Consider the following 12,833-nt stretch of genomic DNA (forward strand, 5'->3'; position numbering starts at 1 on the left):
GCCAACGGCCCAGCTCAGGGGAATCACGATTTATGTTTCTTGGAACTCTTCTTCCTTACACTGCACCGACGCCTTAAAAAAAAATGACTTAACCAACCTCGTAGTCGACTAAAGTCTTTCGACTGTACTGACATGAACCTGAGGCAGGGCTGAGAACTCGACGTGGCACTGGAGAAGCAGAGAAGGAGGAAAAAAGAGGCCGCTAACAGGCCTCGGGGAAGGCTCAGCGGCGCTTTACCGGAGGGCAGGGCCGTGGGCGCGGGGCCACTCCCCCTGGCGCGGCCCAGGGAATGTTCCAGGGCGAGGCGGCCCTGGCGGGCGCGCGGGGCGGGCCGGGTGAGTCACCCCCAAGTCCGGGTGCGAGCAGGGGAAGGGGCGAGGGGAGGCGGGGCGGGGCGGGCCTCCAGTGCACCGCGAGGATGTGGTGACTATAAAAGCCCCACCCAGGCCAGCCGGCTCCGTTCTGATTCTGGGGACGCTCGAAGCGCACTGCGCCCGGCCCAGGTAAGCGACGCCCCGCCCGCCCATCCGCTACAGCCCGAGGCCGCCGAGCTAGCGGGGGTTGCGGAGAGGCAGGGAAGGAGTCAGCCTTGCAAAGAGAAGCCCTGGCGACGGGGACCCGGGAGGGGGCCGGAGGGGTGGTCTGCCCTAGGGGCTCGGCGGGGAGGGTGCCCAGTGGCGGGGAGGTCTGAACAGGAGTGAGGGGCGCTGGGTGTGCTTCGGCAGGGGGGGTGCCAGGCAGAAGGAGGGGTCGGGCATCCCTCCTGAGTGCTCGTAGGAAGCCAGACGAGGTGGCGCCGGGGAGAGGGGCAGAGGGAGGCCCCACATTCCAGACGCGCCAGGCGATGAGGGGGGCTGGGTGTGGCCACCCTAGGATCCCCGGGTCGGGAGGAGAGCAGACGGTGCGGCAGCCTCCACACTGAACACGAGCCTCACGGCCATCTAGAAAGTGATCCCCATCTGTTGCAAGTTGACTTGACTTGAAACAAATGTGCTTTTGTGGAACTTGTGCCAACCAGCAGGAGGGAAGCAGCGGGACGGACGATAAGGGGTAGGGGGTTTTAGCAGCGACCTCCTGCCCCTACAGAACAGAACAGAACGAAAGAACCTCAGCTCCTTCTCCTTTGTCTAGATTATCCTGTAGGAGAGCACTTCTGATTTCCGTGTATCTGGAGAGTTTCCAACTTCCCTGACCACTTTTGCTTGAGGAAGGAAGTGTCCCCCGTGGTTCTGCGGGCAGAGTTGTCACTGACTTACTGGCGCAGATGCGACAATGAGTCAAAGACAGAGGGTACAGAGCAGGGCGTGGCCCCCTAGGCCTCTCCTTGTAGCTCTGTGAGATCGGTCCTGGCGCCTGGTGTGGAGGGCTGTTTTCCATCAAGGCACGGTTAAGACGGTCGATGAAATCTATTCCTTATCGATGAAAGTGGTTTAAGAATTGCCCCTGAGGGTTATTATCAAAGGTTCCAAAAAACATGTCCATTCAAAAATAAATTTGTAAAGCACCTTGAAAGCATTGTGTCATACCAAAGCAGTATCATTCTTTTTGTATTAAGATTTGCCATCTTAAAGCTATTGGAAGGTATTCTCAATTTGTGTATAAAAGAGCAGTACCCTCATAGGGGCTTACTGGGTCTTTATCCAGAACCATAAGGTCACGGAGTCCAGGGTTCTGGACCCTTGAGCTCATACTAACTGTTTTGATAGGTTCTATCCAAAACGTACCATACTGTGCCTGTCCCGAACTTGGTCATTTGGGATGTAGAAGGCACTTCTATAGAAAGTACTGATAGTATAGGCCCAGCTTGGGGGTTGGGAGTGGTGAGAAGTGGGAGGGAAGATGGGAGGAGGGTGAGGGAAGATGTGTAGGTAAGAAGAAAAAAATCACTGAAATATTTTACTGGAAGTCATCTTAGTTTTAATGCTGGCCTTGATCACATTATTGTAATTGTAATTATGTCCTTATCACCATCTCTACTTTTCTCTGTGTTCCTCCTGCCTCCTTGGAGATCCTCTTCCCTGACATATTGCAAAAGCCCAACCATGCTTATCCAGTTCTGGTGCATTCCCCCCATCCCTCCTCCTTCATTGTACTTATATCCAGCTGGAGAGTAGCAGATTGAATCAGTATTTGTTAATATTCAGTATTAGGAATGTTAATGGTCCTAAAGTCCTTAGCAACTCAGGGTAGTTATGTTATTTAAAAAATAGCAAGGCACCTTTTTGAACCTAAATATCCGTAATTTACAACATTTGAGGCTACGGAATCAGAAAGCCACATAATATCCAGGCAGTGTGAAGGAAGATCTCATATGAGGCTAGGTTTCAGTGTTCTTATTGGTCAGGGGCTTTTAAGACCACTGTCTGTGGAACTCTCCTCCCTTCTAACTCCATCTGCTATCTCAAAGGTTAAGTCAGTGCTTTCCCCAGAAATAAATTGCATCTGCCATGGAAGGGTGTGACCATCAAGCTAAATTTTTTTAGTTGGAGTTTTATGATTGGGGGACTGCCTGGATTTTGTGATTTCCTGTAGTACCAAATGGCTTACCTGTTGTAAATGCTCAGGAAATACTGCTGACTCACTGGCTTTGATCATGAACTTGGTTTGGGACTGGAGTGTCAATATTCAACATCCTCTGTCTTTGAGCTATTAAAAATACTGTATCAATTGATGTCTGCAGTCATGGCCATTAGTTTCCTGACTGATTTCTAATTTAAGTATTTTTCCTGGCAAGGTAGATATCCTCCTACAATTGTTATTGATTTTGGGGTTTGTAGGCTCTTCCTGCACCGATGGGCCTAGAATCTGGCCTTTATCCTTCCTTTGTGTGGGGCTGTGGGCCTGCTGAAGCATCTTACAGACTGAGGGTGGGTGTGCCAGATGAACATCCCAGGCTCTCCTGGGCTGCCTTAAACATATCTTCATTAAACAATATTTATTAAACATCTACTATGTTCCACTCAGATGTTCCATCTACTGTGTTCCACTATGGCTTCCCTGGTGGCTCAGATTATAAAGACTCTGCCTGCAATGCAGGAGATCTGGGTTCAATCCCTGGATTGGGAAGATCCACTGGAGAAGGAAATGGCAACCCACTCCAGTATTCTTGCCTGAAGAATCCCATGGACGGAGGAGCCTGGTGGGCTACAGTCCACGGGGTCGCAAAGAGTCGAACCTGACTGAGCAGCTCACACTTCATTTTCACTTCATGTTCCACTAGTATCCCTAATATCAACACTTAGGGATACAGCAGTGAACAAAACAGACCAAAAGAAAACAAAGCACCACCCTGCTCCTTAGGTTTTAAATCTAGTGAGGAGAAAAACAAAAATGAGTGAATTGTATAGGCAGTAATTGATTGTGAACTTTACGTTTTCCTGAATTAATATTAGCTTCCGAACTTGACTGGGGCTCATTTCCCCTTTAATCCAGCTGTTCCAGACACCTGAGCTTCATGTTTAACCTGCTCGGCAATGTGTTGTTGCAGGTTATCATGACTTAACCTGCCTTTTGGATTTGACTGTGAGAACAGAAATGGAATGCTCTTTTTTTTTTTTTGCATACGGGAATCCACCTCCTTTTTTTCCTCCCCTGGTGCCACACCCTATTCTCATTGTAGGCTATATCAGAGGACAGCAGTCTCTGAATAAAAGATTCCCCCCACCAACTCGTTCACCGTCAGGTCTCTTCTTCCTCCTCCAGTTGCCAGATGCGGCCCGCATCTACTTAGCTGGGGAGCAGGTCAGCAGAAGGGGTCAGGAGGTGCCCAGGCTTGTCCTTCTCAGTGGGTCCACTGAGATGACCTCCAAAGCTCTCTCGTAAGGTACAGCCTGAAGCTTTTTAAACCGTCTTAGTTCAGTCTTATCAAGAGAGAAGTCAGTAGCATACAAGTGGTCTGAGTTATCCTCCCAGGCTTGGTTCAGAAAGTTCTGAGTCAAGGGAGTGTCTGTCACATGGACTCCCTGCCCTGTGTCTCCTGCCACACCCGTCTCCACACTCCCAGCTCAGAGGAAATCAGAGTCCCAAGGCCACTTGCAAACCCTTACTCCCTCCTGCCTCCTTTCCCACTTTGCTTGCCATGGCAGATGTAGGTTACTTTTCCACATTTCCTGTGGACAGAGCTAGGCCCCAGGGGGCCCTGATGGTATAACGGTGGTATAAGTGAGGGGCTGTGGGAGTTGGGAAGAGCTGCAGATCACGAGCGAGAGTCTGTCCCCTGAACGGATCTACCTGGAGCTACAAAGATGTGAATGGAGGCTGCGGATTGATGCCGCCAGCTCTGTGTGTGTGGAACTAGAACTGCATTTGAGATGTTCAGTCTGAGGAAGAGAAAGAAAATTGAGAAACGAGAGTGTTTTGGAAAAGAAGGGGAAAAGGACAGAATGTGGGAAGACCCAGTGTGTGCAAAACATGCCAAAATGTTAGTGAATACCTCCAGTGTGCTGAGCACTGTGCTCAGACCTATGGGGAAATGGCAGTGAATAAGACGGAAACCCTAGGGGTGAATTGAGTGGAAGACTGAGTTTATACTCTCAGCTCTGATACTTCACAGACACGCCAAGAGAGACAGGAACCTAGAGCAGGGAGAGCTGCAGGAGAAAGTTCACAGTAATTTTTGTACCCTGAAGTTGCATGAGGATGTCAGCTGATCCACATTGAGCATTCCCAGTACTGGGGACTTGAAAAACCCAGACATGGAGGTCACGGAATAGCACTGAGTGTGTTTGGAGAATTACCAATCCATTCCAACTTTGGTGCTGAGTGTGTGTACATGCTTGTATGTGTGCGTGTGTGTGTGTGTGCGTGTGTGTGTGTATGCATGTGCTTTATTTAAGGAAAAGTAGGTAGAGTCCAGAGTGTGGATAATCTTGAATGCTGTGTAGACTTTTTACTGTAAGTAGCAGGGCCCCACTGGAAATGTAATATGTGGACCATAAAACACTGAAATTGAGTTGTAGATGCGAAGACCTCGATTTCTCAACCCTGAGAGTGCTTGGAGCCAAGTGACATCATTCTTCTGCATGTCTCTTTCCGCCTACTCTAACCCTGCATCAGGAGATTGACTGAGAGGCTCTGAGAGCTCGAGGCTGCGTTGTGTCTGAAGTTAGCAAACAAATATTGATTCAGATCAGGCAGCAAAAGGGACAGGCCAGAGCAAGTGCTGCTGTGTCCATCCTGCTCTGTTTGAGCAAGGCCACTGGGCAGAATTCCAGGATTTCTCGGGAATGACTTGCGCCTGTGACTCAGGCATTAATCAAGACCATAAAAACCAAGGAGAAAACTGGGTGCTTTCAGAAAGGTTCTGTTAAATAAAAATGGTTTGGGGAAGGGGTGGAGAGTGGAGTATAGTGGGAGCTCCACCTCTTCCCCCCCACTCATGCATTGTTTTTTTTTTTCCCTTGCTTTTGATTTAAAATTTCAGTCTGGTCCGGTAGACATAGGACTGCAAATAAAGGCTTGGTGGGGAATCCCAGCCCTCCACCCCCTCACCCTCACCCATTTTTTTTGGTTTTAAAAATCGTTTGTATCATCCAGTTCCTGATTGATTCATCATGGTTGCTAGGGATGTGTTTTTCGGTAACACATCAACACTCCACATTTTCAAAGTGGGTGTGCCCGCGAAACTGCTGGGTTATACTCACGTTGTGTTGTGCAGATGAACCTGTTGCAGTATGTTTTTGTTTGTTTGTACAAATTGCTATTTGGGCTTTCTGGATCTGGTTCTTCATAATTCATATCAGTAGAACTTGTTTTTATTATTTGAAATGCTCACTTCTGGTTTTCTTTGCTTGTTTGTTTTCTACCTTTTTGCAAGCTTTGTTTTACTTTTTACTGGGTGAGGATTAGGGGAGAATTTAAGGCTGTTTTACTTGTACGACTTGTTGCAACTCTGTTGTGGAAGTGAAGCATTGAAGTACAGTGTAATCTTTCTTTTTTTTTTTAAGATAAACCCTTAAGTTATCCTTACAATAATCTTTATGTTCGACGTAAGTTGCCTGTTTTCCAGCAGCTGCACAGCTTTCTTGAACATCTAGCTTTGCACTCTAAAATCTTTGGTAGTCAGGCAATTAACAGCCTCATTTATTAATATTTTCAAGGCCAGAGGAAACCATTCTGTTCCCTTCTTTAAGGTGGGGTGTCTGAGTTCCCTTCCCAGTGATGAGTTATTTCAAGCCAGTTTGAAATGGGTGTGGCTCTTTCAGTCAGTCTCCTTGTACCCCTCTGGCTATTTTCTTAAAAAACTTTACCTGATAAAGGTAATTTTAACAGTCTTGTTTAGTCACCCAGCCCTTCTCTGTTATGTGGAGGTACTCATCAACAGATGGAATTTGCTGATTTTTTTTTTTTTCCTTTCCTACAAGTTGAAACCAGTTGGAGATCTGGGCGAGGCTGTAGTGTTGGAAAGAGTGATGCAATTTTCATGTTCCATAGAGAGATCTGCCAGAAAAGAAGTAGTGGTTCTGCTTATAATGGGCTTATGAATTTTTCATTGTAATGAGTGGTCAGTAGGGGTGGAATTGTACCCTATGGTATGGACAGTTACCTTCCTAACAATAGGTACACCATGGCAGAGCTATTGTTTCAGTAAGAAAGTTCAGCCTCCAGAGCAAATACTGTGAATGGATACTGTGAGTATTGGGGTCAAATCCCTTTCCACAGCCACAGTTAAATATGCACCATCCAGAAACTTACCTCTCAGGCCACCACATTAGACGTGGCTGGCTTTAAACCTGGCCTTGTGTCTTCACAACCCCGGAATACTCACCCGCACCTCATCTCCTCTGACTTTCCCCTGTTGTTCTATCTTGAGCCTTCCAGAGTGAGTGATTGCCCTCAAACTAGTCAGTATGTCACCTCTCAGATATTTAGCCAGCGTCATGCATGCTGCTCTTATCTTTCTCTTCTCTTCTCTTCTCTTTCTCTTGGAATGAAGACCCACTGTGGTGAAGTTGAAAGGGCCCTTGAGTCTGAGGACCTGGACCTGGGCCCCTGCCTCCCTCATTAGCTGGGTGGCCTGGTCTTGTCTTCCTGGGCCGAGAAAGGAAGAGAGCTAGAAAATCCTGCAGAAGTGCAGTCGGTGTTACATAGTTTTGTGTGTGTCTGTCTCAGCTTTTAACGAGGGGCAGGCTGAGGGAGTGTGTGTGTGTGTGTGTGTGTGTGTGTGTGTATGTGTGTGTGTTAGGGGCTTGTTGATTGATTTCCTGGGTGTCACCAGTGTTTGTAACCTACAGTAGCCCTGCCAAGACTTTCTCTTTCCACTTTCAAGGGTAGCAGCAACCTGACATCTTTTCATTAATCAAATGCACTATATTAAGCTAATGTTTTAACAAATATTATGAGTGGCAAAGCCGACTGTTTCTTCTGGAGATTAATTAATCACCTGCAAAATGACTTTGCATTGCCAGGAGATTGGATGTAGTGAAGAGACCTGGATATGGGGAAGAAATAAACAGATTGGCGGTAGTGAAGAACTGAGGGCCATGTTTATTTCTAAGGTGAAAATGTCTTTGCTGTTAAGCTTGCATGAAGTAGGAAGTATTTATATGGATGCAGAAGCACACTTGCATGGAGAAATAGCAAGCTTCGTGGATCTTGTTTTTTGGTTATTGTGATATTCTTTTTCTGCAGAATGCTTGTAAATAGTAACATATCAGTGTTAATTATGCAAAATATCAATTCATTGTTTCTGAAAGTTTATTTAGCATCTAAAGTGTGAAGAGCCCTCCTAAATCTGTTGGGGAACTGGTCATCTGTCCAGCAGATGACTGTTTTGTTGAATTGTACTGTGTCATTGCCATTTGAATATGTGATGCATGGCAGGAACTCAGGATACTGTTTCACGGCAAGTAAGTTGAGTGGCATCAGAAAGTGTTTCTGACACCGAAAGGTGGGAGACAGGGTTGCAGGGAGGGGGCTGCAACCACTCTATTGAAGCATATGCCAAAGTGCTAGTGACTTGAGAAGTGGGAAGAGTCTGTAACTAGGAGAAGATGAGGGGAAGACAGTGAGATAGGAGACACGAGTCAAGATGCTGTGGATTACAGTAGTTACGGTATGTGTGAGGAGAAGCAAGGAACAATTTGGCTCAAGTCCACTTTATTTTTTCTTCTTTTTGAGGGGGCTGTGCCGATTCTTCCTGGTACCATGCAGGCTTCAATAGTTGCAGCATGTGGTCATCTCTAGTTGTGGTGTGTGTGCTTAGATGCCCCCCGACGTGTAGGATCTTAGTTCCCTGACCAGGGATCGAACCCACAACTGCTGCATTGAAAGGTGGGTTCTTAAGTAACTGTTGGACCACCAGGGAAGTCTTTCAAGTCCACCTGTGCTAGGGAATCGATAGCGGGCTGGATGGAGCTGCAGTTAGAGAACATCACAGAAGGATGGATAGTGAACTGTTGTGACAAGATAAAATAGAGGAATGTAGTTGATGGTGGCATGAAAGAGCCACTGAGTTGGTGAAAGAGCAGCACGACTATGGATGGGAAGGGAAGTCTGTGGGCCTTTTAAAATCCTGATTTTCTGTGTCGGTGTGATGGGGGCGTGAGAAGGATTAGTTGAATCACATGTTCTGTGGTTTGCCCAGCACCAAGGGATCCATCTAGGGCACGGTGAGGCAGCTGTCTCCCAGGCTGGTGCTCAGAGCCGGAAAGGCAACTTGGAAGAGCTACCTGGCAGAACCTGACCTGCCTCCGGCTGCGGATTCCTGAATATCAGAACTGATGTGAAGTGCCTGGTCTAATAAATCCATCCAGAAACAGTTCTGATTTACTGGTCTTCTTTTTGTTTTGGCATTTTTATTTCTTAGCTGCTTACAGTGAGGCCTAGAATTCCACAAGGCAGAGGATAACAGTTTATCCCTCACCGGAGACCTAGTCCAGTTCTGACTGAGCCCCATGAGTGAGTCAAGGCCAGGTGGTCCATGTCCTAGGGGATCCACCTCCGCTTTGGTGAATCTCAGCGGGAGACTGAGGTGACCCTATAAAATGTTTCTTGGCCCAAGGTGAAGTTAGGAATTATTAGATTTTATATTCTTCTCACACTGAGTCTTCCAAATCGGGTGTGTACGTTACTCTTAAGTATATCTCAGTTTGGACTGAGCACCCTTCAATGTTTGATAGCCGGTGGCTATCAAATGGCTATCCATGTCTGGTAGCCATGTGGCTGGTGGCTAGTATATTGGACAGTCTGTGCTGTGTGCTGTGTTTAGTCACTCCGTTGTGTCCAACTCTGCGACCCCATGGACTGCAGCACACCAGGCTTCTCTGTCTATAGGGATTCTCCAGGCAAGAGTACTGGAGTGGGTATTCATTTTCCTACTCTAGGGGGGTCTTCCCAACCCAGGGATCAAACCCAGGTCTCCTGCATTGCAGGCAGATTCTTCACCAAACTGAGCTACCAGGGAAGCCCTTGGATAGTCTAGCTACTCTTAAAGAAAGTAGACTTTTGAGGGCGGTTTTAGGTTCACAGAAAAATTGAGTGCGAAGTACAGAGTTTGTATGTATTTCCAGCACCCCCTCTACACACACAGCCTCCTTAACTCTCAAGATCCCCCACCAGACCAGTGCATTTGTTTTAATTGCTGAACCTACATTGATATATCATTATCACTCAAATCCCATAGTTTATATTAGGCTTCACTCTTGGCGTTGTAAATTCTATGGGTTTTCACAGACGTATAATAACATGTATCCACTGTTAGAGTATCACGGCCCTAAAAGTCTCTGCTCCGCCAGTTCTTCCCTCCCTCCTTACCCTCTAGTCCCTGGCAACCACTGAGCCTTTCACTGTCTCCATGGTTGTGCCTTTTCATGAATGGCATATAATTGGAATCATACAATATGTAGCCTTTTCACATTGACTTTTTCACTTAGTAATATGCATTTGTTACCTCCGTGTCTGTTCACAACTTGTTAGCTCATTTCTTTTTAGTGCTGAATAATACTACATTATCTGGAGGTACCACAGTTTATTTATGGAGGACAACTTTACAAATCAGGACTATATCCCAGTGGTGGGGTATATTGCAGGGAATGGGTGTATGTGTGTTAGTGTCTGAGAGTTGTGGGAATGGAGGAGTTGGAATAGCTGTGACTTTCTTTTTTGCCATGCTTAAAAAGTATCTATAAGCATCAGTTGAGAGAGAAGAGTTGGTGTAGGACAGAGTTCATTATGAAAGTCTTTTTTTTTTTTTTTCTATTCATTGTGAAAGTCTTGCAGAAATATTTCCATAACCACAAATAAAGGCAAATCCTCTTCTCTTACTTTCTTATAACTCACTCTCCACAGAGCCTGGAATCTGCCAGTCCAGAGCCTTCTGATAAATGAGAAAATATCTGTGTCAAAATACTCCCTCCAAGCCAGTTCTATGAAAACATGTAAACTAAGCAAACGATTGGAAGAAAACTGAAAGTTGAATCGCATGGGCACTATTTCTTGATCAAAGAACATTAAGCAAGAAGAGCAGGGACTTCCCGGGTGCTCCAGTGGCTAAGACTCTGCACCCCCAATGCAGGGCCCAGGTTCTCTCCCTGTTCGGTGAGCTAGATCTCACATGCTGCAGCTGAAGATTCTGCTTTCCTCAGGATCGGGGATCCCACATGCCATGACTGGGACCTGGTGCAAATGTATAAAAACATAAAAATAGCAATAAAAGAGCAAAACAGAAGTTGCTGTAGTTCAGAGGTCATGTCCACTATTTGAGGACACAGCTCTGCTCTATTTTCTTTATTTTGGGGAGGCTGCTGCTGAATGACCTGTCTTGTCTCAGCTGAGGTAAATTTCCTGCCAGTTGAGCACTTTTTTTGGCAGGGGTTGGTGCATCAATTCCGAGAACTGTGATCGCAAAGCTGGAAAGCCAATTCATCAGGCTGTGTTATCACTGCCCGGTTAAGTGTATTAACTGGAAGATGACATCATTTCAGCCATTTTGAATCTTAAATACAAGCATTACTCTTTCATAGGATAAGTTAACATCAGAAGATATGTCCATTGTCTTTCTCATGAACAATTTAATATCTTCTAATACCTCTTATCATTGGTGAGCTAAGAGAATCATTAGGGATAGTAATAAAGGGCTCTATTTAGGAATGAGCCACCATGAAAAGGCTGCTGATTTCAGTTCACATCCATAGTTTTCAGACCCTTTGCAATATATTAAATTACTGGTGAAAAATACCGAAGTAACGGCTAGTTTGACAAGATTACCGTTTTTTAGGAGAACCAAAAGATTCAGTCTTATCCTGTTTGGACAAGTTGCACTGCTGTTGGGAAGCATTTTGTTTTTTGTATTTATAAGTCAGTCATGCCAAGTTCTCTTTAAGCAGAACAGGAACAAAACTAGCTAGTTCTGTAATCCATCCCAAACAGTGCAAACCATCTCTCAGCTTTAATTTTCTCAGTCACAAGATGAGAATTGCATCTATTTGCAAATATTACTCTAATATCACCAGATGAAATGGTCCAAGAAGTTGAGATTAGTATAATGAATTACTGTGCTTCAGGGGAAAGGAAAGTCTCTTCATAATAAGGACTTTTTGTTGTACTTTTTTTCCAGCTTCTTTCAAAATGTCTACCGTTCATGAAATTCTGTGCAAGCTCAGTTTGGAGGGTGATGTAAGTATATAATTTTCATTTGGTGTAATTTTTGATGGTTGGGCATCTTTGGGTAACTGTGCCCCTTCTTTTCCTTGTGCATCTAAAGAAAATGAGGACAGAATTAAGATACTCGTTCCCCTCTTGTTTCCTGTCTTCCCCATTACTTTAGCTATTCCTAGTAGTTCAATTTGAAAGGAATGTTATGGCTTCAGAAACTGTTTTGGTGTCAGATCAAAATTGGGCATACACTAGTGACATTGATGTGCCTGGAACTTTATCCTGCTATATACTTAACATGCCAGTGATAGTACTTGTTATGATGACACAGAACTTTTAGCATCATGCCCTCAGACTTTATTAATGGCTGCATCAAGCTGCAGCCATATTGAAAATGATCTTGCATGTTTTGGAAAAGCTTTTCTCTAAAACCGCTAGAATTTTTTTAAACTAAGGAATAAAAGTATTCTATATTCTAATTCATCATGATGCCTTTTTTGCTTTGGTTACCAGGGAGCTCAGAATTGTATTTGTGTTTCACAGGAACCTAGAAATTCTGATGCATTCGGTTTTTTGTTTGTTTTATGGTCAAAATTTTGAAAGCTATATGCAAAATTATAAGTCATTGCAAATGCTTTTAGAATATAAGTTGTGAATGTGTAAATTACCTAGTAATACCATACATCATCCAGGTCATCTTGGCAGAACTGGCTTTTACAGAAACTCAGCAGTGACACTGGTCTGTAGGCATATCTTACAGATATTTCAAAATATGCTGTCACTAAAAAAAAAAAAATATGCTATCACTGAAATTAAAATACAAAGCACTCAAGTGGGTGGACAGCAGCCTGGGTCATGAGGAACAGAATCCTCCGTCCCCGGTGCTTACCAATAAACTGTTCCAATGATGTCATTGGTGTAAGCACAAGTTTTATGGCGTGTAAAGCCTACGCCGTTTTCATCTTTCCTCTTGGACCTTGTGCATACTGTTGCTGCAACCATACGAGTGGCACATTGAGGTCCAGACAAGTCTAAGGGCTAAATAAATTTTTTCTTAATGGAGTAGATCATTAATTCGTTTTTAGTATCAGGTTTCATAGGAGGGCTTTTCAGGTGGCCTTTGAAGTTCCTCAGGTATGATGTGTTTCTTGGTGGGCAGAGATGGGACTGCAACAGAAAACGTCATGTATGCTTCAGTACATTGAGGGAAGAGAAACATTACTTTTGCCTTCTTAATTTG

At 45.1% G+C, this 12,833-nt stretch overlaps 1 protein-coding gene across 1 annotated transcript in view; it reads left to right on the forward strand.

Annotated features, from left to right (window-relative positions):
• Positions 1-405: 405 nt before the first annotated feature.
• ANXA2 (annexin A2) overlaps positions 406-12,833 on the forward strand; it is a 44,599-nt gene continuing 32,171 nt past the window's right edge. Inside the window, exons 1-2 of the mRNA XM_065941629.1 lie at positions 406-504; positions 11,556-11,614. Coding sequence (XP_065797701.1) covers positions 11,567-11,614 — 48 coding nt within the window. The 5' untranslated portion in view covers positions 406-504; positions 11,556-11,566. The remainder of the gene's footprint in view (positions 505-11,555; positions 11,615-12,833) is intronic.

This window comes from Muntiacus reevesi, chromosome 7, assembly GCF_963930625.1.
Source record: "Muntiacus reevesi chromosome 7, mMunRee1.1, whole genome shotgun sequence".
Taxonomy (NCBI): Eukaryota; Metazoa; Chordata; class Mammalia; order Artiodactyla; family Cervidae; genus Muntiacus; species Muntiacus reevesi.